Source organism: Oryctolagus cuniculus, chromosome 2 (assembly GCF_051225735.1).
Source record: "Oryctolagus cuniculus isolate XC-2025 breed Fujian yellow rabbit chromosome 2, ASM5122573v1, whole genome shotgun sequence".
In the NCBI taxonomy this organism is placed as follows: Eukaryota; Metazoa; Chordata; class Mammalia; order Lagomorpha; family Leporidae; genus Oryctolagus; species Oryctolagus cuniculus.
This window is the reverse complement of record NC_142868.1, coordinates 34,210,192-34,236,880: the sequence shown is the minus strand read 5'-3', so window position 1 is coordinate 34,236,880 and position 26,689 is coordinate 34,210,192. Positions and strand designations below refer to the sequence as shown.

The 26,689-nt window shown below is 48.2% G+C and overlaps 1 protein-coding gene across 16 annotated transcripts in view; it reads right to left on the bottom strand.

Annotated features, from left to right (window-relative positions):
* Positions 1–9,497: 9,497 nt before the first annotated feature.
* Positions 9,498–26,689, bottom strand: part of RHOH (ras homolog family member H) — a 50,729-nt gene continuing 33,537 nt past the window's right edge. For 6 of the 16 annotated variants that reach the window (XM_089325360.1, XM_089325367.1, XM_089325359.1 and 3 more), the window contains 4 exons: positions 25,976–26,270; positions 25,052–25,143; positions 11,800–11,905; positions 9,498–11,557 (listed from right to left, as the gene is read on the bottom strand). In XM_089325360.1, the coding sequence (XP_089181486.1) occupies positions 10,837–11,412 (576 nt within the window). In that variant the 5' untranslated portion in view covers positions 11,413–11,557; positions 11,800–11,905; positions 25,052–25,143; positions 25,976–26,270 and the 3' untranslated portion in view covers positions 9,498–10,836. The remainder of the gene's footprint in view (positions 11,558–11,799; positions 11,906–25,051; positions 25,144–25,975; positions 26,271–26,689) is intronic. The other 10 variants (XM_089325372.1, XM_089325373.1, XM_089325362.1 and 7 more) reach the window with 3 other exon arrangements.

Below are 26,689 nucleotides of genomic sequence, written 5' to 3'. Positions count from 1 at the left end.
ATGCGCTGGTTCACTCCCCAGATGGCCACCATGGCCAGAACTGGGCCAATCTGAAGCCAAGAGTCAGGAGTTTCTTCCAGGTCTCCCTTGTGGGCACAGGGGCCCAAGCACTTGGGCCATTTTCCACTGCTTTCCCAGGTCATAGCAGAGAGTTGGATCAAAGTGGAGCAGCCAGGACTTGAACCAGCAACCATATGGGATGTTGGCACTGCAGACAGTGGTTTACCTGCAACACCACGTGCCGCCCCCCACCCCCATTCCTATTTTTTTTACCAAGATCTATTTTCAATTAACTTCATACACGTATGATTAACTCTGCACTAAGAAAAGAGTTCTGGCCGGCGCCGCGGCTCACTAGGCTAATCCTCCGCCTAGCGGCGCCGGCACACCGGGTTCTAGTACCGGTTGGGGCGCCGGATTCTGTCCCGGTTGCCCCTCTTCCAGGCCAGCTCTCTGCTGTGGCCAAGGAGTGCAGTGGAGGATGGCCCAAGTGCTTGGGCCCTGCACCCCATGGGAGACCAGGAAAAGCACCTGGCTCCTGGCTCCTGCCATCGGATCAGGGTGGTGCGCCGGCCGCAGCGCGCCGGCCGCGGCGGCCATTGGAGGGTGAACCAACGGCAAAAGGAAGACCTTTCTCTCTGTCTCTCTCTCTCACTGTCCACTCTGCCTGTCAAAAAAAAAAAAAAAAAAAAAAAAAAAAGAGTTCAACAAATAGTATTAAAAACACTGCTGGGCCGGCGTTGGGGCATAGTGGGCTAAGCCTCTGCCTGCAGCGCCAGAATCCCATATGGGCACTGGTTCAAGTCCCAGCTGCTCCTCTTCTGATCTGGCTCTCTGCTAAAGACCTGGAAAAGCTATAGAAGGTAGCCCAAGTGCTTGGACCCCTGCACCCTTAAGAAGCTCCTGGCTCCTGGCTTCGAATCGGCACAGCTCCGGCAGTCGTGGCCATTTGCAAATGAACCAGCTGATGGAAGACCTCTCTCTCTGTCTCTCCCTATTGCTGTCTGTAACTCTACCTCTCAAATAAATAAATTAAATCTTTAAAAAAATTTAAAAAAAAACTATTCCTCGACAGTCGAGACAAGGGCTGCTCGAAGTCATTGCATCTAAGCATCAATTTCACTTCTGTAGATCACTTTTAGATGCTCTGTTAGTTATCACAGATGAGGGAGAACATATGGTATTTGTGCCTTTGGGACCGGCATATTTCACTAAGTATGATGTTTTACAGATTCATCCATTTTGTTGCAAATGACAGGGTTTCTTTTCAAATTTTTTTTTTCCGCCAAGCAGCATCTTAACAGTACACCAAATGTCCTCCCCCAGAGATAAAAACAACCCTGAAACAGCATGGTAAGTGCAGTGAGGAGAGAAGGGACTGAGTCCTCGGCTTTGTCTGAATCAACCCCATGAAGAACCTCAAGAGTTTAGCTAATGTTGGGGCCGGTGCCGTGGCTCACTTGGTTAATCCTCCGCCTGCGGTGCTGGCATCCCATATGGGCACTGGGTTCTAGTCCCGGTTGCTCCTCTTCCAGTCCAGCTCTCTGCTGTGGCCCAGGAAGGCAGTGGAGGATGGCCCAAGTGCTTGGGCCCTGCACCCGCATGGGAGACCATGGGAGACCAGGAGGAAGCACCTGGCTCCTGGCTTCGGATTGGCACAGCGCGCTGGCTGTAGCGGACATTTGGAGGGTGAACCAATAGAAGGAAGACCTTTCTCTCTGTCTCTCTCTCTCTCACTGTCTAACTCTGCCTGTGTGTGGGGGGGGAGGAAGTTTAGTTAATGTGAATAAATTAAGTGGATGGAGATCCACTTCCACGTATAACCGAGCGTCTGTTGACCCCTCTGGAAGATATGAAAAGGCTGCTGTTTGTGCTTAGAAACAGCACTAGACATTATAAAGTAGAGGAGGAGTGGATTGGAAAATGAAGTCATAGAAAATGAACAACTGAAAAACCCTCTGTACTTACGAAGTTTAGAGAACAGAGCACCCAAAAAGTGATCTTCCCACCACCCAGGGTGAGGTGCTCTGCACCTGCCACCAACTCCTGGGGCTCCAGGCAAGTCACCAACAGGGATCTCAGCTCCTTCCTCCAGAGAACAGCATGGGGGCGGGCGCTGGACTGCCCTTGGGGCGCCCACACCCCATATCAGAGTGCCTGAGTTCTCCCTGCCTCCTTTTCCCATTGGGCTTCCAGCCAGTGTGTACCATGGGAAGAAGCAGGTGGTGGTTCAAGCGCCTGAGTTGCTGCCACCCACATGGGAGACTCGAGTTCCTGGTTCCTGGCTTCCTCCTGGCCCGGCCCAGATGTTACAGGCAGAATAAACCAGCAGAGAGAAGATCTGTCTGTATCTCTCTGCCTTTGACATTAATGAGCATAAACAAATGAAAGGAAAAGAAGGGAAGGGAGAGAAAGGGCGGGGAGGGGGGAGACAGCATGGTCCTCCAGATTCAAGGTGCATAATACACTGATGGCTACAGCTGCCTCCTGCTGAGCACTCACTGTGTACTTGGCATTGTACGGCTCTCACCTGTACTGGCTCCTTTAATACTCACTACCCCACAATACGACTTTACCCATTTTAAGGTAAGGAAACTGACACACAGAGGTTGCTTAACACACACGGGGTTGTTGAGCCAGTGAATGACCGAGCTGGCCTTCAAGTCCAAGCAATTTGGCTGCAAAACCTGAACTCTTAAAATATTTTTAAATGATTAATTATGCACACAAAACAAAAATATTTTGAGAAATAATAATAGAAAGCGATTGATGAACACTCAAGTACCAACTTGTAAACTTGAGAAGCGGAGCGCGCCCAGAGCCTGTGCCACCCCTGGTGCCTGCTCAGTCGTGTTGCTCCCTCCCCCGAGATGGTGACTGCTGTGCTGAGAAGGGTTTTGAACCCTGAGTGTGACATCATTCAGTTTTGCTTGCGTTTGAGTGGAATCATGCTACACATGGTGGTGGTGGTTTTTTTGTTTTGTTTTGTTTTTTTTGCTGTTTTTCTCTGCATAGGGATCTGCCAAATAGATCATGCCACTACTTGAACCCTGATGTACAGCTATGAAGCATTTCCACATTCATTTTTTTTATTTCTATTTTTTTATTATTTTTGACAGGCAGAGTGGACAGTGAGAGAGAGAGACAGAGAGAAAAGTCTTCCTTTGCCGTTGGTTCACCCTCCAATGGCCGCTGCGGCCGGCGCACCACGCTGATCCGATGGCAGGAGCCAGGTGCTTCTCCTGGTCTCCCATGGGGTGCAGGGCCCAAGCACTTGGGCCATCCTCCACTGCCTTCCCGGGCCACAGCAGAGAGCTGGCCTGGAAGAGGGGCAACCGGGACAGAATCCCGCACCCCGACCGGGACTAGAACCCGGTGTCCCGGCGCCGTAAGGCGGAGGATTAGCCTAGTGAGCCGCGGCGCTGGCCCCACATTCATTGTTGTACCAATACTAATTGAGTATCCCAGGAGTTATTTTTCTTTTTCTTTTTTTCTTTTTTCTTTTTTTTTTTTTTTGACAGGCAGAGTGGACAGTGAGAGAGAGAGACAGAGAGAAAGGTCTTCTTTTCGCCGTTGGCTCACCCTCCAATGGCCGGCGTGGCCGGCGCACAGCACTGATCCGATGGCAGGAGCCAGGTGTTTCTCCTGGTCTCCCATGAGGTGCAGGGCCCAAGTTCTTGGGCCATCCTCCACCGCACTCCCGGGCCACAGCAGAGAGCTGGCCTAGGAGTTATTTTTCAAAGATTTATTTAATATTTATTTATTTGAAAGGTAGAGCAACAGAGAGAGAGATCAAGAATCTTCCATTTGCTGTTTCACACCCCAGATGGTTGCAACAGCCAGGTCTGGGCCAGGCCAAGGACTCCATCCTGGTCTCCCACATGGGTAGCAGGGGCCCAAGAACTTGGACCGTCTTCCACTGCCATCCCACACACAATAGCAGGAAGCTGGATCATAAGCAAAACAGCCAAGGCTTGCACTGGCACCCCAACGGGGAAGGCTGTGATGAAAGCTGTGGTATAACCTGCTGCACCACAATGCTGGCCCCATCCCAGAATTACCATCTCTGTCTTAAGAAAGGGAAACTGAAGCCGAAGGAGACACACACCCCTGGCACTGTCTCACTCGAATGCATACAGCCACAGTTCATTCACTGGCACTGCCGGGGTTCCCTGGGTGGATACACCAGTTGTTTAGCCATTCTCTCTTGATAACTAGGTTGTGTCTAGTTTTTGCTATTACCTACAGTACTATCGAGAACATTCTCATACAGGTCTCCCAGGAAGTTTACACAAGGACATCTCCAGGGTATGCAGGTATTCATCCTAGCTAAGTAATGCCAAAGAGCTACTCACAGTTGACATTCCCATGAGTTGTCTGTGAGTTCCTGTTGTTTCATGTCCTTGCCAAGGCTTGATATTGTCATATTTTTCTATTCTTTTGCCAATGTGGTTGTTTGAAAATGGTGTCTCCTTGATGGCTTGGTTTTTTGCATTACCCTAAATATACATGAAATTAAGCACGCTTTTTATTGTTTATTAGTCATGCATAGTTCCTCTTCTGAAAAAAATGTGCATTGAAATTGGGCTGTTTTTCTCATGGATTCATAGTTGCTCTTTACACATTAGAAATCATAGCAGAGGTTCTTAAGTATGACCATGTTATTAGAAGACCCATAGTCCTTGCATATTGCTACTCCAGGGCTGTGCCTTTGTTTATTCAGATTGCATTTGCTCAACACACTCCTTCCTCGTCCACGTAAACAGACCTCGAGAGTGGAATTGCCTGGGTTTGGGCGCCCAGAAATGGCAGTCAGCAAGCTGCAGACCCATCCCTTCACAGGGACTTGAGGAATCCGTGAATGCCAGAACGCACAGAGGCCGTCTAGCAGTGAGAGAGTGTACCAGCACCATTCCAACCAGCTCGAAGGAAAGCCCTTGAATGCTGGCATTACCTGCAGGGGTGCGGGGTCAGAGATCACAGCAGGATGGTGCTGCGCCTGCCCCATGACAAGCACCGCAGGCGCGGTGGGAGGAAACACAAGGGGCATCAAAAAGGTCGTGGAAAGTGGAATGAGAAGAGAAGCTTATTTTTGCACGAAAAAAAGAAAAAAACCAACCTTGAAATCCATGCATGGTTTTTTTTTTTTCATGATACACATTTTCCATGAACTTTTTCAAAATCCCCCTGATGCTGTCCAAGAGTCCAGAAGAAGCCGTAGCCCTGGAGGGACCCCCCATCATTTTCCAAGTAAGCAACACCAAAGAGGAAAGGCGCAGGCAGAACACCCTCAACTGTTCCCGCCTCCTACTCATATTTCCCACCAGAAGCTCTCATTGAGCCAAGCGGAAGCCAGCCAGGCAGAGACCCTGAGGTCCAGTCCACAGGGTTAGCCTCCTGGACACAGAGGAGGGCAGGGAAGGATGGAACATGGAAATCGGACAGCAAGCAGAGACCAGCCGAGATGGTGGGCTAGGATCCACCTGAGGCTTGTAGACGACGAATGACAAAAGGAAGCACACGCAGGAAGGCTGCCTCAATCCAGCTGCCTCCGCAGCTCGTAGCAGGGATCTTACTCCCCGCCTTGGCAAGATGAGCAGGTGCAATGAACGCTCAACATATTCCTCCAGAACTCTCAGCAGGTCAAGTTTATACCGAAATTACATGGCAAAGCTGGGATGTTTAGGAAAGTAACAATGAAAGGGAAATATCCTGTTTATCTGAGCCTGCTTCTTACCGACGTAGAGAGAACCGCTCTCCTGTGAGTGTGCTCCAAGCATTAAATGAGATGATAGATATGAAGTGCCTAACGTGGGGACTGGAACCAGCAAGCATTCATTGTTTTCTGTTGCTATTGGCACCATCCTACATGTCATTTGACTCAGAACACACTAGATGACAATGTTATAAATGGAGCCTGCTTCTGAATGGATTTCACATCACATGGTCTACTAATGACAGGTTCTAGAAAATTCTAACCTGATCTAAAATATTCAGCCTATAGACTTTCATAGGGATCTACCAAAAACATAGTACTGTCATTTAAACTATAGTTTACAAAATACAAAGCATTGAAGCTGGCACTGTGGTGCAGCGGGTTAACACCCTTGCCTGAAGCACCAGCATCCACATGGGTGCCAGTTCAAGTCCCGGCTGCTCTACTTCCAATCCAGCTCTCTGCTATGGCCTGGGAAAGCAGTAGAAGATGGCCCAAGTCCTTGGGCCCCTGCACCCACGTGGGAGACCAGGTAGAAGCTCCCAGCTCCTGGCTTTGGATCGACGCAGCTCCGGCCATTTTGGCCAACTGGGGAGTGAACTAGTGGATGGAAGACCTCTCTCTCTCTCTCTCTCTTTCTCTCTCTCTGTGTAACTCTGACTTTCAAATAAAATAAATAAATCTTTAAAAAAATGCAAAGCATTTCCACAATCCTGATTGCACCAATACACTAAGGGTATCCAGGAATTGCTATTTTAAGAAAGGAAAACTGAGATTTAAAGGGACACAACCAATTTTTGACTCCACAAGTACATCACAATCATCTGACTCCCCCTCATTGCGACCTCCTATCTACCACTGAGAATTAAAGACATATTTTAGAATCTACCAAACAGTTAATGTGAACATGAGGTTTAACCAAGCACTACCTGTGAATTTATATCACGTCATTTCCATGGTTTATCTTTCCCTGTGAAAGACTACTCATGATTATGTTTCTTTGCTTTATCAGAAGAAACAGAATCTCGGGGGGAAAATCCCCGCCGTAGGAGCCGGTGTTATTGCATAGCGGGGAAAGCCGCCGTGCAATGCAGCATCCCACATGGGCGCCAATTCAAGCCCCAGCAGCTCCACTTCTGATCCAGCTCTCTGCTAGTGGCCTGGGAAAGCAATAGAGGATGACACAAGTGTTTGGGCCCCTGCACCCACGTGGGAGACTTGGATGAAGCTGCTGGCTCCTGGCTTTGGCCTAGGGGGAGTTGCAGCCATCTGGGGAGTGAACCAGCAGATGGAAGATCTCTCTCTCTCTCTCTCTGTAAATCTTTTAATAAATAATTCTGAAAAAAAAAAAATCCCCACCACTGAGTTGTGCTGATCTAACTCAATGCAGTAAAGACTGCTTCCTCAGCACTGGGGACAAACACTCACAGATGCTGCCCCCTCTGTCCTATCATGTCCAGGCCAATGAGGCAAGCTGGAGTCCTTCCAGCCCCTCTCTCCCTGGGCAAAGTACTCTTCCTGAGCTCCACATTCTTCAAAGTACCAGGTTCTCCTCTCCCCGCCTCCCCGTCAGTTCCTCCTCTGAAGGCACTATCTGAAACCAGAGAGGTGCAAAAGTGAGATAAGAGATTTCCCAAGCTTTATAAGCATCAGATCACGGTATATTTCACACACATGGTGAATCATGGTGAAATCAGGATGTGACTCACATATAAGCAGCTTATGAAATTACACCTAAAAGCCAAGGGTTGGAGAAAGACCAAGTGACTTAGGTGGGTCCTATTTTCATTGCCAGAAAGAAAAAAATCAAAGGGAGGACTAGGATCAGACTTGGAATATTTAACAAGAGTTCTTAAAATACAGGCTACTTGACTGGTAGTGGAGGTGGGATGTGACAAGGCCAGTCAGTCGGGCTGCTCTGGAAGTGGGGCCCATTGGTTTTGAGCAGAGCTTTGGAGCCACACAGACCTGCTCAAGACTCCCAGTGCTGCCCTCACCTGTTATATGACCTTGGACTTTTTAAACTAGCAGGTTGGGCCTCAGTTTCCTCGTCTAAGATGGAATTCATCTAAATACTGTGTGCTGATACAACCCACATTCATTTGCTTAATACAGTGCCCATTACAGCCAGAGCACTCAATGAATTTTAACCATTATGACACTTTCAGCATTCTTGTTACTCAGCCTGATTTTATCACACCAAATTCAGCTGCCCCAAAGATTTGGTATAAAAACAAGAGCATTCCTGTTAGTGGAAGGTTCATGTCCCCTTGAATTCAATGCGGAAGCCTAATCCCCCATGTAATGGTGTTCAGAAGTGGGGCCTCAGAAGGCAATTAGTGCTCTTAAAGAGACAAATGTGTGCTTTCTCTCTCTGCCATGTGAAGACACAACAGGTAGAGGGCCTGCACCAGAACCTGATCATGCTGCAGTCCTGATCTCAGACTTCAGTCTCCAGAACTGTGAGAAATTAACATCTGTTGCGTAAGTCCATGGTATTCCATTACAGCAGACCAGAATAATTGAGTCAGGATGAATTGCTCAACTACCCAAATAAATTCTTCAAGGTAAACAAGAGCATATTTAATGTTGCAACATGGAAGAGTTAAGAGTAGACATTGTATAAAAAAGGTACCACAAATTCTGAAGTGAGAGAAACACATGCCTGTGAACAAGCAGGCAAAAATCAATCTGTGCTCATGTAAAACATACATGACAGGGACTGCACCAAGATGACCTATTTTCACTTCTTATGCCTTCAAGGCTGGTGAGGGCCTGCTTCCTTCCCATAACCACTCAGCACAGAAGCCTAGTTCCTGTCCTTCTAATTCAGTTCAACACAGCTTGGTTTAGTTATGGTTGCTTCTTGGTGATTCGGAGATGTCTCTACAATCAGGAAAGTGTAGTGTAGCAAGGCAGATGCGAGTCCCATCCCTGGGGAGGTCTTCGCACTGATTCCTTGTCTGACCTCTGAGGGTTCCCCGGGGGAGCCCTTAAGCTTGGCTGTTGCTGCAGTCACAGGTGTCACCGGTGTGCTCTTGCCCAGGTGATGGCAGAACCACTTGACTTGCCCTCTATGGGCTTCCTGTCCTCCTCTGCATACCCCGGAACCACCACCTCCTTCCTCATTCAGATCTAGACTTCCCAGCTGCAGACTCCCATTTCCCTTCCATAAGAAGGAAGGAACAGCTTAGGGGATGGCCAACTTCAGTGAGTAGTAACGCATCCCTACTAACATGTTAAACACCCCAAAGATAAGTCTTAAAAACCTGTGTTAGTTATTTAAGACCCTTTGGTATGTGAGGGACAGCAGCAGGATCACAGGGATATCAGGGGATATGAGCTTCCATCTCCTCCCCTTCCTGGTCAGCTCTTCAGCCCTCCGATACCAACACCAAGAGCTGGAGACAGATCAAGGGACATGGTGACCCAGAGTCAAGGGCAAGCCATAGGACTGGAGGCCTGAGATGTCTGGGTGAAGGCAAATCTGTCAACACCAAAGAATTGAGGGAACCGTTTCACCTGAGACTAAGATCTGGGTCCCAGGCTTTTTACTGGATATGGAAGAGAGGAGACAGAAGGAGAACGCAGTGTGGAGATGAGCACAAACTTGATTTTTTACACTGATTACAGCTACAAAGAATTGGCCACATCAGGAAACTGAAAAATTGGTTTCCTTATGTCAGCTTAATTCTAGCCCTCATCATTTATTGCAACTGCTTTTCCTTTTGTGTGTAATGGTCATGTTACACCATAATGATATACATATTCACAAACGCAGTTCAGAGTGGTTCTAAGTTTTACTTGATTAGGGCAGTAAATGACACATTTTCATAACTTCTTCCTCAAATTACATTGTCTTCTGTTCTCTACTTTTACAGATGAGCAACATCATCACTCTAAAGCTGTTAGAGAGAATGGGGTGTGAAGGGTGTGGGTGTGTGTGGGTGTGTGTGTGTCCCTATATATTCAGTGTTACTCCTGATAACTTTGTGTTACCTGAGCATTTGCTACATAGCTTTCTAGATTCCCTGTGCTTAGAACTTGTGCTTTTCTTTCACTCAGGCACTTCACAGTCACGAAAAAATAAAAGCTGTAAGTTGTACTTTTCTTTCCTTATACACATATAGGTAGACACCTTCCCAACTATTCCGATTAGTTCCTCAAGTTAATAACTTATGTTGCCATGCCAGCTGAGCTGAGAGTTTGAATGAGTGTGAACTTGTCAAGTGAACCTGTCCGCTCTCCTAAGCCCTGTTCCCAGTTAGGAGCCACCAGATCAGACGAGGGAAGCAGCAGCTGGAATTCCTGCTTCTCACTTCTGCTCCAGGTTCTGCAGCTAGACGCACAGCTGTCTGATTCTCTACTCACAAGGGTTTCCTTCGACATCTCGGTGGATGAGACAGGAAATACTTAGTGTGTGACCGGAGTTCTGTGAGTGAAAAGTAATGTTGTAAATAAGAAAGGCTCCTCTGTAACTACACAGAACTAGTGGTAACGTTGGGATCGTTAGGCGGCACCAAAATATCTTAGCTATGGAGCTGTCTTCTATTTACAACTCTGAATAACAGGGAGGTGGAAAATGAATTTCCAGGATCAGTTTATGGTCATTTTAGTAATTCCAACAAAATGACTGTTTCAGGCAAAAACACTAACACTGCAAACGCACGGCAGAGCCCTGGGAGGTTCGTGTCACTCATCTAGTAGCTGGTGTGCGTGAGTACGCGGGGAAAAGCATTCCAAGTGGGAAAACTAATGGGATTCCAAAGCTATCTACTTCGTTGTTATTTAAATAAAATGTGTGTTTAAATACAGAATATTTTGGAAAACAAACTTTGTGATTCAAAATGATGGACATTATTTGGGACACTGAGTTTGCTTTTTTTAATTCTAGAGGAAATGCTCGTGACAGTTTCCCAAGGACTTTTCTGGCCAGACTGGGGGCAAGGAGCTCATCTGCAGAGTGTGGTTAGGAAGATCGTCCAGTGGTCAAGTCCAGTGGGTAACCAAGGTCACTCGGGATGCCCTTAAGACACTTGGCCCTTGTCGGTGTGCCCGCTCTCCCTCTCCCCATCAGTCCTGGGGTGAGTGCGAGGGTGGTGGATGAAGAGTCTTGGGGGTTAGAAGATCTTGCACTCATTAATGGAGAACAGCCTCCTCCTGTTCCGCCTCCTGGCCTGGTTGACTGCAGTTCGAACAGCACACTCAAATACCTGCTGGACCCCCCTGTTGCTAAGGGCTGAGCACTCCAGGTAGCCCTTGGCCTTCACATCCTGGGCCAGTCTCTTCCCTTCGATGGCATTGATGCAGGAGGCCCTGTGGGGCCCTATCTCCCGCTGGTCTGTCTGCGTGGCCACCACCAGCACCGGGGTACAGGGCAAGTTGCTCCTGATTTCACCAATCCACTTGTTCTTCAAGTTCAAGAACGAGTTGTGGTTGGCCACAGAGTAGCACATCAGCACCACATCCGCCTGCTGGTAGGACAGGGGGCGGATGCTCCGGAAGGCGTCATTGCCCGCCGTGTCCCACAGGCCCAGGCTGATCTGGATGCCATCCATGAAGACATCCACGCCCGTGTTCTCGTACACCGTGGGCTTGTAGGCCTCGGGGAAGGTCTCAGAGGTGAAGCGCACCAGCAGGGAGGTCTTGCCCACGGCGGAGTCGCCCACCAGCACGCACTTGATAGAGCTCAGCATCTTGCCCGCCCGGTGTCCCACTGTCAAGGGCAGGATCCCAGGAAAAGGAGCTCTCAGTGGGCCGCGGGGGCCAACGCCATCCGGCCCCTGCGGCACGGGAGATGGGCCGTCTGCTTTGAAAAGCTTCAAGAAGTCTAGTGTGCCACTGCAACAGAAAGACAAGGGGGGAGGTTGAGTACTGTGTTTCCCATTTCTGATGACAAGGAGCTTCCTCAGCAGCAAACTGATACATAGGGGGCCCATCTCAGGTAGCTGCACCACCCGCTTATCCGCAAAGACAGCTAAGACCACGGTGCCTGCCCACCCAGAGGCAAAAGCTGGTTTCATCTCTAAAATCAGCCGCTCTGATTGCAACATTACAAAACAAACAAAAAACAACGTAGCAACCTGGGGTGGGTCAGACGTGTTCAGCTTCAGCTCCGAGAAGTGGGGGAGGCAGCTGAGTGTGCTCTAGGCGGCTTCAGTTTCCAGGAGATTCCAGCGGCTTCGGGAACTACGAGAGAGACACGTGGTGATGAGCCACAGACACCGTATGCTTTCCCCTTCATCTACCAAGTCTTTGGTTCACGCAGGAGCTCGTGTTGAGGCAGGAGAAAGAAACTGCCAGAATCTTAGCAGTTTGCCATGGTCTTTGCCTGCAGGTTTTTTCCCTAAAAACTGGCCACCGTCATAATGGCCTGTCCTTGGCATTTTCTTACCCACAAGCAACACAAGGAGCTCAGCCCTGGAGGCAGCATCCCACATGCCAGCTGCACCTGTTAGCTCAAGGCCAGCCCAGCCTCAGATGGAGAAAAAGCACCTCGGACCCAATTCCGAGCAAAGGCCGTTACTGCATTCCGGGTGTAGCATCTCCAGCGCTGGCTCCGCCTGCCGTGTCACTCGTAAAGCCACGAGAAGACACCTGCAGGTCTGCTTCAAGATGGAACTTTTACAATCACCCCTCTAAATCCTGACTTTCCCTTCCAGGATGTTTTAATCCCTGTAAACCCACAGTCATTGTTTAATTATACATATCAACCTTATAAATGGGAAAGTCAAATAAATGAGCCACATGATTTTTATGTTTTTTTTTTTTTTAAACCCACATAAGCTGAGCGACCTCGGACAAGTGACTTAACCTCTCTGAGGTTGAGTTCTCCCATAAAAACAAGTTCTGTAGGGAGCTGTCTTGTTAGCTCTTTTTCCTGTTATTGACTTAAAAGACCAAATAGCAACTGTCCATCACACGGGGGCTGGGATGCCAGATGCTCAGCTACACTCTAAAACTCTACCGGAGGCCGGCGCTGTGGCACAGTGGGTAAAGCTGCTGCCTGCAACACCAGCATCCATACAGGCACTGGTTCGAGTCCTGGCTCTCTGCTATGGCCTGGAAAAGCAGTGGAAGAAGACCCAAATGCTTAGGCCTCTGCATCCACGTGGGAGATCCGGAGGAAGCTTCTGGCTCCTGGTTTCAGATAGGCCCAGCTCTGGCCATTGCAGCCATTTGGGGATTGAACCAGCAGATGAAAGACTTTTCTCTCTCTCTCTCTCTCTCTCTGCTTCTCTGTAACTCTGCCTTTTAAGTAAATAAACAAATTTTTTTTAAATTAAAACTCCTACCGGTTATCCTCATGCACCATGGTCCTGGACACCCATTTATAATCAGACTTTGAGGAAGGTGGTTTGTAAGCTCTCAGACTTTAGCTCCTTAGGTTGGAGGGGCAACTTAAGTGTATGGATTTGCGATTAGTCCAGAGCCAAGTCCTCAAGACTTTTTTTTTTTTTTTGACAGGCAGAGTGGACAGTGAGAGAGAGAGACAGAAAGGTCTTCCTTTTGCCGTTGGTTCACCCTCCAATGACCACCATGGCCGGCGCACTGCAGCCGGCGCATCGCGCTGATCAGAAGCCAGCATCCAGGTGCTTCTCCTGGTCTCCCATGGGGTGCAGGGCCCAAGCACTTGGGCCATCCTCCACTGCACTCCCTGGCCACAGCAGAGAGCTGGCCTGGAAGAGGGGCAACCGGGACAGAATCCGGCGCCCCGACCGGGACTAGAACCTGGTGTGCTGGTGTTGCAAGGCGGAGGATTAGCCTATTGAGCCACGGCGCTGGCCAGCTCAAGACATTTTTAAGTTTTGTTTTGATCCCAATGAAGCAAGACTAGAACCACTGAGAATGTGCATACATCAGACGGTTGGTTACTCCAGTGATGTCTTTCTTATAGAGTGAGCTGATGCCAGATTTCTCCGTGTACATCTTCAGTGAAAGGAAGTCAACAAGGCATGATAAGAACATGAACTTGAAAATCGGGTTCACGTGGAATGGACTCCAGTCTGCCCCAAGACCACCTGCGTCAACCAGGCCAGGAGACGCCTCTGGAAAACTTTCCTAACTTCTGTAAACCTCGGTTTCCTCCCACGTAAAATGTATGGATAACGTCTACATCGCACGATCTCAGAGCTGTTGAGAGTATTATGATTAAACGTACAGCAAGGATCTTTAGCATAATGGATAATATAAACATGCTATATGAATAATATTGCCAAATAATCATTACTAAATATGATGATGCACAATTATTCACTAAGGAGTGGAAGTTGAAGGAACACTAAAGAGAATTCTCCAGCGAAGGCTGCTTTGTGTATCCTACACCCAGCCATGACCACAAGAAACAGAGTTCTTCTTGTAGGGTAAAAACACAAAGATTATGGACCAAAGACACTGCTGTCTGAGCTTTGCCAGCCAGAGCTCTGCCCAGTCAGGGGTGACACAGGCAGCCCCCCGAGCTGGCTTGGGCTCTCAGGTTCTGGGTGTCCCCAGGTGCAAACGTGGAGAGACAAGGTGAGGCTTTCCTGGGATCTGGTAAAGCAGCCCCGGCCACAGCAAACACACGCGCAGAACCCGTTGCCCGATGGCCAGCGGCCAGGACAGCGGCGAACCCGCGGACCCCAGGAGATGGCCAGAGGCGTGGCTCGCGGCTGAGCCCGCTCCATCTGGCTTAGAGCCACACCCCACGTGGACAGGAGCGAACCCGCACAGCAGCACACGTGGCCCACGCGCGGCCTGCTATGGCTCACGCAGTCACGGGCATATGGTTGATGGGCTTGATTGCAAGAGGGTCTCCCCCTTTAAGCCGAAGGGACTTCTGGGGGAAGATGAAAGAAGGTTTGGTGGGGGGCGGGGCTGGCTCACTGGCAGGGCTGCCCAATGACATGGCTCTCTGCCCGGAAGCGCTCTGGCCAGTGCCTCCAGAGAGTGTCCCGTGTGAGGACACGGGTAGCCCTTGAGGCTATTTGAGGCTATTCCTCACAGGGCTTGGATCAGACTGGAATTAAGGAACCTTTTGATCTCAGAGCCGCCAGGGCCTCAGGAACGGGACTGTTCTGGCCCCTTCTCCTGCTCCACCATTTTCACAGGGTGCCTGTCCTGGCCCCAGGGTTCACACACAGGGGAGGCGGCTCCCTCCAGGGCAGAGCCTTGGTGCCTCTACTCACTGTGGCCAGTAAAGGATCAAAGGCAGACAAAATCCATTTCCTGCCCTGTGGCAATCCTCGTTTCACCTTGGCCTCCACTCTTCTCTGCCTGCAGACACACTCTGTGCCTCTCTGTGTGCCTGGAGGGATCTGGCCCCGACCCCTCCCCAATTTCCAGCCCTCCTGGAAGGTCTTCCTGGGCCAACCCCACGCTCCTGCCCCACCAGCCCAGGTGCCCCTACTGCATGGCCACAACACCCTCAATGTATGCTGCAGACATCCTCTTGCCCTGCTGAAGTGGCTGGGCTTCTGTGTTTGCCCTCCACTGGTGAAACGGGAGTGAGATCTGCGCCAGCCGCTTCATAGGGAGCACGGGCGCACCGGGTGGAAGCGAGAACAAGGCAATCATTTGTGCTTGAACCTGACGCTTCATCCATTTGGAAATGCTGGCTTGTTTGGGGAGAAGGTCCCTCTAGAGTGAAACCGCATGATAAAAACCAAGGTGACACTGGGGGTATTATCAGCTAACTGTTGCTACTGGCAGTTTTCGGGGTGGCTGGGGTTTGTAGGAGGTGGTGTATTTCAAAACTTTGACAGAGTCATCGTTTGGGAGCCCACAGCGGCCGGCAGCCAGCAGCCAGCAGCCAGCAATGGCTTTGTCAGTTAGAGATCACATGGAAATGCCCTCCTCTAAGAGCCTTGGATGGCAAAGGCCTGGCACTGGCCGCAGCTGGTTCATTCACTCGGAGTCCGTGTGCATGAACCATGCCCATTTAGATGGCTAGGAAGTCATCACTGCCCTCAGCAACGCATCTCTGCCGGTGCCTTCTGCCAGCTCTGCTCCCCAGCCATGCGGGGACATGACGGCAACAGCCGGCCCAGGACGGCAGAACTCCCGCAGAGACCCCGCCTGGCAAGGGTCTGGGCGCTCTGCTTTCATCTCTTTGCCTTGCGGGGAGAGAGGATCAATGCACAAAATCTTAGGGCACATCCTCGAAAAAAGCAGAACCCTCTCTAAACTTCCCCACGCCAGACTGTCACTCCGTTGTACTCTCTAGTAAACACACACATGTATATGTCTTCTAAACATATTTCAGATTTAAAATTTTGTTTATTCCAGCAAAGTCTACACACTTGCCAGTTTTTAGCTAAACAGCTTTCCTGTTGCTTCAGAAATTCACAATTGCAGTTACTGCTCATTAGGATGGCGCGTGAGTCCCAGTACTTCCCTCTATCACTTTATGTGTGTATGCTATAGAATGTTAGATATGCATGTGTACACTCAGGTGTCACCTTCAGGTGGGGTGTTTTTCTTGGGGGACGTATTCACAAGTGTGAGGCCTTATGGGGTCAATAGGTCATTTTGTGGCTTCTTCCCATTTCCTGAGCATCTTCCATACTTAGTACTATACTTAGTACTATACTTAGTACTCGGCTAGTATTAGTCGTTAATCCTGTCATTCGTTCAGGGCATCCTGGGTGACAGGCATGCATCGTGACAGGTCCTGAGGACCCGACAACTGTATTCATGGAGACTCTGTCACAACTCCAAGAACTTTGGGGGCTGAGGAGCTTGTCTTAGTCACACAGCGAGGAAATGGCAGAGACGAAGGTGGATCCAGATCAAGTGCGGGCACCTCCTTGTGTCACCACACCTGTGATTCCCACGAGCCCTCGCCACAGCATCTCAGATCCACTGCTTCCCACGCAAACCCACCTGCAAGACATTTTCCCACGCTCTCCCTCCCAGCCTATTCTCTTCCTACAAACAGACCAGCACTGGAGATGTTTAGAGGAGGGCACTGTCTCTCAAGATGGACGCTGATTCCACAGTGGGCTCACTTGTGAGAACTCATCAACCCATGGACATACAGTGTGTCCACTTTTCTGTGTGCAGATTTAAAAATAAAAAAATAAAGACTGCTGCCTTGTAGTGGATGTCTTCTCAAGTGGTATTTCAAGTTTTATCTTAAGCAAGAGTTCTTTTCACTAATTCTTGGTACTACTTTAATAATTCCTTCCAAGCAGTTGCTAATTGCTACAAATGACTAAATTGCTCCTCAAAAATCACAAAAAGAAATAATCTTTAAGTTAGTTTATTTTTATACACCAGACCATCTCTATTCCAAATAGATTTGTGTTCTAAATATTCATTTGTAAGATGCTGGCTGCAACTTTTTATAAATGCTGATCTGAGAGGCAGAGAGAGATCTTCCATCTACTAGTTCACTTCCCAAAATGCCCACGATGGCTGGAGCTAGGTTAGGCCAAAGCTGGAAGCCTGGCACCAGTCTGGGTCTCCCATTTGAGTGGCAAGGACCCAAGCACTTAAGCCATCAGCTGCTGCCTCCCAGGGTGCACATTAGCAGAAAGCTGGAATCAGGAGTGGCCAGGACTCAAATCCAGGCACTCTGACATGGGATGCTGGCATCCTAACCACTATTCCAAACACCCACCCTCTGGTTGCAACTTTTAACACTTGTTCCCCAGAGTCAAAGTTCTAAGCAGTATTTACATCCCTAAGCCTAAAGCATATTTAGCCCCATCACAGCTGAATTAAAACAAAACATCTTGGGGCCATGTTATGGCGCAGCAGGTTAAACTGCCACCTGCAACAGTGGCATCCCATTTGGGCCCCAGTTTGCATCCTGGCTGCTCCACTTTCACTCTAGTTCCATGCTAATGCACCTGGGAAAGCAGCAGATAATGGCCCAAGTGCTTGGGCCCCTGCCAACCACAAGGGAGACACAGAGTTCCAGGTTCCTGGCTTTGGCCTGGCCTAGCCCTGGCTCTTGTAGCTATCTAGGGGTGAACTAGCAGATGGAAGACCTCTCCATCTTTCCCTCTCTAACTCTGTGTTTCATATAACTAAATCTTCAGAAAAAATAAAATAAAAAATAAAACAGAACATCTCCCTGCAACCCCCGAAATCTCAGATTCCTCCAGGGTCCTAAGCCTCAAAGTATCTGAGCCCTGTCCCTTGCAGTTCTAGCAGGAACATAGCCCCTTCCCCCTCCTCCCTTCCAGCCACCCTGCTCTAATCGGGTCCCCCTCCCCTCACTCCGGCTTCCAAGAGCATAATCACCATACTGTCACCTCGGGTCCCCAGTTCTCAACATAGCCCAAGTCCAGAGGCAGACACAAGACCAGCCAGGCAAGCAGCTGCCCAAAGTACCCTGAGGGACACTAGAGCTTCACCTCAAAACTCAGGTGATGGCCAAACATGTTTCCCAAAATGTCTGTCAAAGTAGCTACAAGAACACCCTGAAAAAATGTTTGGAGTTGAGATTGTGACCCCCAAAGGTCAAGTTCAAGGAAAGCCACGTGGTCTCTGCACTTCTAAGGAATGTGCACATTTTCTTAGCTGGGTATGCATGCCTGGCGCTTGGGCTGAATCAGTCAAGGAAAGAGAGGACACAGAGGCAGATGGGTGAGTGTCTAATCATCCTGTGACGTCACTACACTACAAAGCAAGGGGACCAAATGACAGCCCACTCACTGCCATTTCTTTGGGTGACCCACCAAGTAAGAATTATTTTTATGTTTTTTCAGTGATTGGAAAAAATCAAAAGAAGAAAAATATTTCATGACATGTAGACAACACATGAAGTTCACTATCAGAGTCTGCAGAGAGAGTTTTACAGGAGCACGGCCACACTCATACATTCATATACTGTCGCTCACTCGTTCACATACTGTCTGTCTATGGCTGCTTTCCCGTACAACACAGACTTGCAGTGCACACTAAATGGCCCACAGAGCCTGGTTTCTTACAGAAGTTTGCCAATCCTGCTGTGAAGAAAGTGAATCGTTGCACAGAGCGTTAAGCAGCCACCTACGATGCCAGCATCCCATACAAGTGCTGGCTCCAGTGTAACTTACGCTCCAACTGTAAACAGGCAATGATTACGATTCGTCCTTAAAAGTGCTTGCACAGGATTAAGTGAGGACTGTGTATAAAGCACCTAAAACAGTGCCTGGCACGGAGGTGACTACAGACATATTTGCTATTATTATGAATTACCTTTACGGGCTCTTCGAAGATCATTATGAACCAGTGTGTGTCGTGAGCCTAAAACAGTGCCTGGAACACAACAAGCATCAGCAAAGAGTAGCTGTTAAGGTGTCAATGCCATAGACACCTGGAAGAGGAAGTAATTAATTCTCTGAGATGGGAAGAGAGAGCAGTGATTTGAGAATCCAGCATTTAAACAGTAAGATCTAATCTGCAGGAATAATAAGATGTTGGCAAGCAAAGGAGCAGAAGTGCCTGGGGGGTGGACGAGGAGGAAGAGCATGTGCAAAGGCCGAGGGGCAGGCAAGTACATGGTTGCCTTGGGGAAGCAGAGTAGCTCAGGAAGGCTGCACTGTGGGACGCTTGGCGGGGAGCAGGAAGTGGACAGTGGGAGATGAGGCTGTATTTTAATGCAGATTGCTTTAGGTCCATCTACATTCCCAGTATACTATGAGCTCCAGTTGACCCCACCATCAATTAAAATCCCTAGGTCTTTGCCACATAGACTGCTACCAATCCACTCTCTTTTAACTTAAATATCACTCGCCCACTAGACTTTCTGAATGCCCGTCCTGTGTCAGGCATTCGTTGTGCTATAGCATGAGGCTGTTAAGTTCAACAACACAGGCTCTGCCTTAAGAAACGTGCAGTCTCAAGGGCAGGGCAAGCCATAATCCCCAACAGCGGTCTAAGAGGGACGCAAAGTGCCCACAGAGGAACAGAGTGCTCCTTGCAAGTGACAAGAACCCAACAGGGCTTCACAGAGGCCGTGGTGTTAGAACGTGGCCCCTTAGAACAGCTGCACCGAGAGGAAAGAGCAGGAGGAACAGGACCCAGGCAGGAAAAGCCTGGGGCACGTAGCAAGCTGAGCAGCTGCCCTGCTGGGCAGGGGGGAAGCTCCCAAGGGGCAGAAGATGCTGGGCCTCGGAGGGCTGCTTCCTGTGGCAAGGTGGGCGGGATCACGGGAGGAAAAGACCCCCCAGTTAGCACAAGAGACTGGGAACAAGGATGGCCTCAGCCAGAGGAGACGCGGGAAGACTCCAGCAACCTCGGTGAGGCAGAAAGACACATGGGCCGGTCACTGACGAGGCAATTCTCAGGCTATCGGAGGAAGTCATTAGCAAAGCCAGGGAATGTGGGAGGGGAGAGGCAGGTCTGTGAGGGCATTTCAGGCCACCGAGCCTGCTGATGAGCTAGAGAGATCTCAGGAGAGCCGAGGGAACTGTGGCCACGTGACAAGGTTCCCCTCAGCCAACGAGTGGGACGCAATGGCAGGTGGCAAGGACAGCCTTACCCTCTCACAGACTGCCACGTGAAACCAGCTGGAAGAATGCTCGTCCCTGTGTTGCTTACACTGACAAAATTTCATCTAAGAATCTGGGGTTCCTGGACGCACTAGTTTGTTCCTACAATGGACAGTCTTTAAAGCAATGAAGCACAAGTCTATTGACAACCACAGGAAAATACTTCCCCAGCTCAGGGCAGGGGAGCAGCTTTCAAAATGGGGTGCTCCGCGTGGCTCCATAGACACGGCAAAGGCTGCAGTGGGGCACGCGAGGGTGGACTATTTCTCGATCCTGGGAATGAGGTGATCCTCGTTTTCTTCTTGCTGATGTATCTGTCGGGCTGGCACTGTGGTGTGGTAGGTTAAGCCTCTACCTGCAGCGCTAACATCCCAGATGGGCACCGGTTTGAGTCTTGGCTGCTCTGCTTCCCATCCAGCTCCCTGCTAATGTGCCTGGGAAAGCAGAGGAAGACGGCCTAAGTCCTTGGGCCCCTGCACCTGCGTGGGAGACCCGGAAGAAGCTCTTGGCTCCTGGCTGTTGTAGTCATTTGGGGAGTGAACCAGCAGATGGAAGACCTTTCTCTATATCTCTCCCTCTCTTAACTCGGCCTCTCAAATAAATAAAGAAATAAATTTTTTTTTAAAGTATCTGCACAAGCATGTATTACCTGTGTCATTTTGAAGGAATGCTTTGTGTATGTTTTGTTTTTTTTTCTTTTACTTTTGTCTCAGAAAAGAAGGAAAAGAGTAAGCTGATGCCTTGAAGCCAAAGAGAATTCCTGTGAACCCCCTCATTGTCTTCAGTAAGAACCTTCTGGGTCTGGACAGGTGGATTTGTGTAAAATTCCTTGAAGCCCCATCCCCAGCTTTTTAAAAGTCCGGTTCACCCTCTCCTTCTTAGACAGGAAACGAGCAGAGCTGAACAATTCTGTTCTTCTGCCGCCCCTGTCCGCAGCTACCCTCTGCCCCGAGCCTGGGCCTGTCTGCTGTCTGCTTACTCATAGTTTTCAAAAGCCTTTACATGGATGGATTGATTGATCTGTTTATTTTGCATCAGAAAAATAGATACACACAGAGAGAACGTACTCTCATCCGCTGGTTCACGCCCCCAAATGCCTGCAATGGCCAGAACTAGGTTGGGGCCAAAGACTCAGTCCAAGTCTCCCACAAGGGGACAGGGACCCAAACACTTGTGCCACCATCACAGCTTCCCGGGTCTGTATGAGGAGGAGGCCGGAGTTAGGAGTCAGAGCTGGGAGAAATCAAACCCAGGCACCCTAATATACATTTTAACCGGCTCCTAACTACACTAAATGTTCACACTGATACATTTGCAAATATTCAAAACAATTGGAATATTAACTGTTAAATCACAATAAGGAACTATTTTTAATTTTATTAAGTGATAACTAGGTTGTGGTTATATAGGTTGAATGTCCCTAATCTGAAATGCTTCAAAATTCAAAACTTGTTGAACACTGACATGATGCCACAGTGGAAAATTCCACATTATGAAACTTTGCACAAAATTATTTAAAATGTTGCATAAAATTATCTTCAGGCTATGTGTATTATAGGGTGTATATGAAATATAAATGAATTTTGTGTTAGACTTGGATTCCATACCCAAGATACTCTGTTATATATATGCAAATCCCCAAATTTCAAAAAAACAAAAAATCTGAACTCCAAAGCACTTCGGTGCCAAGATATCCAATAAGGAATTCTCAAGCTGAATATATTTTTGAAGTTCTTATCTGATACAGATATAAGGCAAATAAAAATGGGATTTATTTTTATTCTCACTCTCTAATTAAAGAAATACAGCATAAAATTATCACCAACAGGGGCCGGTGCCGTGGCATATTGGGTAAAGCCACAGCCTGCAGTGCCAGCATCCCATATGGGCGCCAGTTGGAGTCCCGGCTGCTCCCCTTCTGATTCAGCTCTCTGCTGTGGCCTGGGAAGCAACGGAAGATGGCCCAAGTCCTCGGTTCCTGCGCCCACGTGGGAGACCCAGAAGAAGCCCCTGGCTCCTGGCTTTGGATGGGCTCAGCTCCAGCAGCTGCAGCCAACTGGGGAGTGAACCACTGGATGGAAGACACTTCTCTCTCTCTGCCTCTCCTTTTCTCTCTGTGTAACTCTTTCAAATAAATAAATCTTTAAAAAAAATTATCTCCAACAAAGAAAGTTTACTTTCTGCTACAGTGACTTCAAGTATTTGAAGGAATGTTGCTGGGATGTCCCAGAGCAGATGACAAAGGAACCAACAGCACACAGGCTGCTTCCTGGTGGAGGGGAAGCAGCAGGAAGAGCCCCAGTCCCAGGAGGGAATCCCAGACTGCCTGTCCAAGCAAACTTCGTGCTTCCCACACAGACCCCACCCGCATCTCAGGGCCAAGCTCTCTCTCTGCAAGGTGAGGGCCACCGGCACAGCCCGCCCCAGACAGCACAACTCGGAACCGCTTGCTGCTGTCATCACACTCACCAACTTCCCTGGCCCTCGCCAACCTAAATCTGCAGAACTAGCAATTTGCAGAGAAGCGAAAAATCAAAATGAGAGTAGCTTAAAAAGCAAAGACAAGAAACTCAGGAGTGAAAACGTGTTACCCACACAAAACCAGATCAGAAATCAAAGTAACTGCAAGAGTGAGGAAGATCCTCTGCCCTGGGGGTCTTCTTTGATCTGCAAAGGTGAGGGGGCAGTGGGGGTTTCTGTCTCAGACTTAAAGAGGCTCCTTGCCTGATCTCTCCTTATGGTGAAAATAGGAAATCTGCCAGACAGACCTCCCAAGTCCCACTCCACAGCCCCATTCATGACAAGAAAACATCACATCCCCGAGTCTCCCCACCCCTCCACCATCTCCCAACAAACAAATTTGAGTCTTTGGTGGGTAAACAACAGTTCCATCTGTTATTTACTTGTCCCATCAGACTGGAGCTGACCTCCTCATCTGGCTAAAAGCTATAGTTGCACATTACACAACATTCTGAAAACACTGAATGATGCAAAGGAGAAAGCAAAAATCAATTACCACCTGGCACTAAATTTTTTCAATTTTTTCAATGCATCACCTTTTTTCCAAAACTAACATTGTATTTCATATACAGTCCAGCATGCTTTTTCATTTTATATTTATATGAAATACATCATATATCAAGATTCTTTAAATACAATTATAATGACTGTTTAAAATTTCATGATTTGGGGGCCAGTGCTGTACCATAGCAGGTTAAGCCATTGTTTGCAGTGTCAGCATCCCATTTGAGCACTGGTTCGAGTCTCAGATGCTCCACTTCCAATCAAGCGCTCTACTAGAGCGCCTGGGAAAGCAGTGGAAGACACAAGTGTCTGGGCCCCTGAACCCATGAGGGTGACCAGGAAGAAGCTCCTGGCTCCTGGCTCTGGCTTGGCCCAGCCCCAGCTGTTGTAGCCATTTGGGGTGTGAACCAGTGGATGGAAGATGTCTCCTTCTCTCTGTAATTCTGACCTTCAGAAAAATAAATCTTTTAAAAAATTTCATGATATGAACATAGCATCATTTATTTAACCAATGTTTAATGCTGGGTATTTTAATTATCCCCAATTTCTGCTGTAATAACATTGAGTGAACACTTTCATGTAAACGTGTGTGAATATAAGCACATGATTGTTTCTATGAGTAAACAGACATGAGTGCAATCATTGGAACAAAAGCGCTGACAAGCGGCCCATATAAACAGCACCATGCGTGACTACCATCTCATCACACTCAAAAGGTCGGCTATCACTGGGTATAATCTTTGCCAGGTCAACTTGTTTCCTTTTGACTTTCATTTACAACTGGCAAAAATTAACATTCTCTCATTGGTTTTCAGATCCTATTTTTTCTTCTGTACATCATCAGATTTACCTACTTTCCTAGCAAGGTGGTCATCACTTTTTATTGACTTCTCTCATCTCTGTACAGGTTAAGAATATCAATCTTTTCTTAGTTAAAGGTGTTGCAAAATTTTCTAAAGATGTTCTGTGCCCACGTGTTCTGGGAATTCCCCCGATTCCTGGTACTCCCCCATCACGGAGCAACCCCGAAGCTGAATGGAAGGAAACAGCCAAGAGGCCTGAAAGGTCACCTAACCCGACCCACTCATTTCCCCTAGCCCAGGGTGGCTGCTGGGCCGGCTTGAGGCCCAGCAATGGAACCAGCTGAGTCAGCACACTTTCCACACACACACCACACACACACACACACACACACACACACTCAAATACACAGTACGTCTGCCTTTTGCACCCCACACTCCATCGCCTTACTATTTTGAGCACAAAGTCCATAGGGGGAGCAAAATAGATCCAGCCAAGCATAGCTGGGTGTCAGGGATGCATTTTGAGAAATGCATAAACAAAACCCCTAGGGTGATGGTCACTGAATAGACATCCTAGAGTATACTTCACAAACTAAGATGGCTATGGTGTCACTGAGCCATGTCACCTTGTCGGACTGCCATCGCACATGCTGTCCACTGACGGAAACCCCGCTGTGCACTCCACAATCGTATTTCAAATTATTCACACAGTCACCACCAGGCTTGCCTTCTTCCAAAACAAGATTTTATTGTGTTCTCGTGGCTTTTTATTAAAAAAAAAAAGTAGCTCTCATTTTAATAGAAAATACTCTCCAAAGAGCTGTTCCTTTCTCAGTGCTCCTTCAAGACGGCTAATGTCTCTTTAGGGCATCACTGAGCTTCCCAGTGTTCTCCAGAAAGATAAACCTTTAATTCATGAATTGCTTAAACTACGAAACAAGTCCAGGTATTCTGTTCTGGATAGTTAGCCCAGAGCACTAAACGGAGACAGGTGATTTAGTTTTAGTTTCAGCAAATAAAACTGTCAATATTCAGTCACTTACAGAAGGTTCAGATTGTGGGACTGGTGATCTCCGTTCGATTCTGCCTCGCTCATGCATTAGCAAGATTGCCTTGGAAAGTCACACAAGCAGAACTGTAAAAAAAAAAAAAAAAATGCATACAGGGATGCAGAGTTTGCAGGGTTTTTTAAGGCACTGGAAAAAAACTGATCTCCCTTGCCTAGCAGAATGCCTGACACTTAGTGGATAAAGACAATAAACATGTCTGTCAGATACTGTTTCAGATGCATTATGAAAATTGCCGCACTTAACCATTCCAGCAACGCCACGTGATCAGTACCATTCTGCCTCACTTTACAGCTGGGACACAGAGGCCAGAGAAAGCCAGTCCCTCGTGCAAGATGACAAGTTTGTGAGGAGCGGACCTGGGTTTGAACCTGGCAGTGTAGCCTCTGAGCCCATTCATACATCTCCGTGTGCAGCCCTGACAAAACTACACAATAAAGGCAAAAGGCAAGGAGGGAGAACTGGAAAGACACTTTTCTCGCTGGTGGGTGATTGCATTTTGACCTCAGCCTGATTTCTAACAGCATTTGGAAGATTTCTTTCTTAAACAGACCCCTCTCTCTCTCTCTCTCTCTCTCTCTCACACACACACACACACACACACACACCCCAGCAGATGTGCCAGAAACTTCCATCTTTGTAGCGAGCCATTCAGCGGACTCCAAGGGCATTCTTAAGTGCGTCTGAAGCCCGGGGCTGGTCACTTTTCAACCCCCTTCCTTTATATGACAAAGTTACTTCCGGCATTAAGGTGCAGGAGTCAGGAACAACCATTATTTTCTAAATTCATTATTTAACTTGAAAACAAGCAAGTTAGAATTTACAAGAAAAAATAAATGTGAACTTAAGATTATTAAAATCAGTTTAATATCTCCTGTGTGAACAAAAATTTACACCTACCAATCAAAAAGGATTATGCCTCACAGTTTGTGCTCTGCTTCCTTGTTTTTTTTGTTTGTTTGTTTGTTTTAAGATTTATTTATTTATCTTGATAAGTTAGTTACAGAGAGAGAGAGGGAGAGAGACAGACAAAGGTCTTCCATCTGCTGCTTCATTCCCCATATGGCCGCAACGGCCAGGGCTAAGCCAATCCAAAGTCAGGGGCCATGAGCTTCTTCTGGGTCTCCCACATGGTTGCAGGGACGCAAGGACTTGGGCCATCTTCTGCTGCTTTCCCAGGCGCATTAGCAGGGAGCTGGATGGGAAGATGGGAAGTGAAGCAGTCAGGACTCGAACCAGCACCCATCTGGGATGCTGGCACTGTAGGCAGTGGCTTTACCCACTACACCACAGCACTGGCCCCTTCCCTGTTTTAAATTTAAATTAAAAACTCTTAAGAGCTCAACAGAATAATAGGATTGAAGCAACTCTAATTCTGTTTCACTATGCTATCGTTAATTTCTAATCTACTGTTCAGACTTGGGAATATGCAGTAGCAGAGAGGGAAGAGACAAAACCTGCCCCTAAAGCTCCAGTGGAATCTGTCTACAGCAGTAAAAACTTACCCTGGCTTGATCATGCCAGCACACGGGGCCGATAAAAAGGGAACTGTGCTGGTCTCTCGCTGTTTTTCAATTCTGAGTGATTCACTCCCTTACTGCCTTGTACCACCCA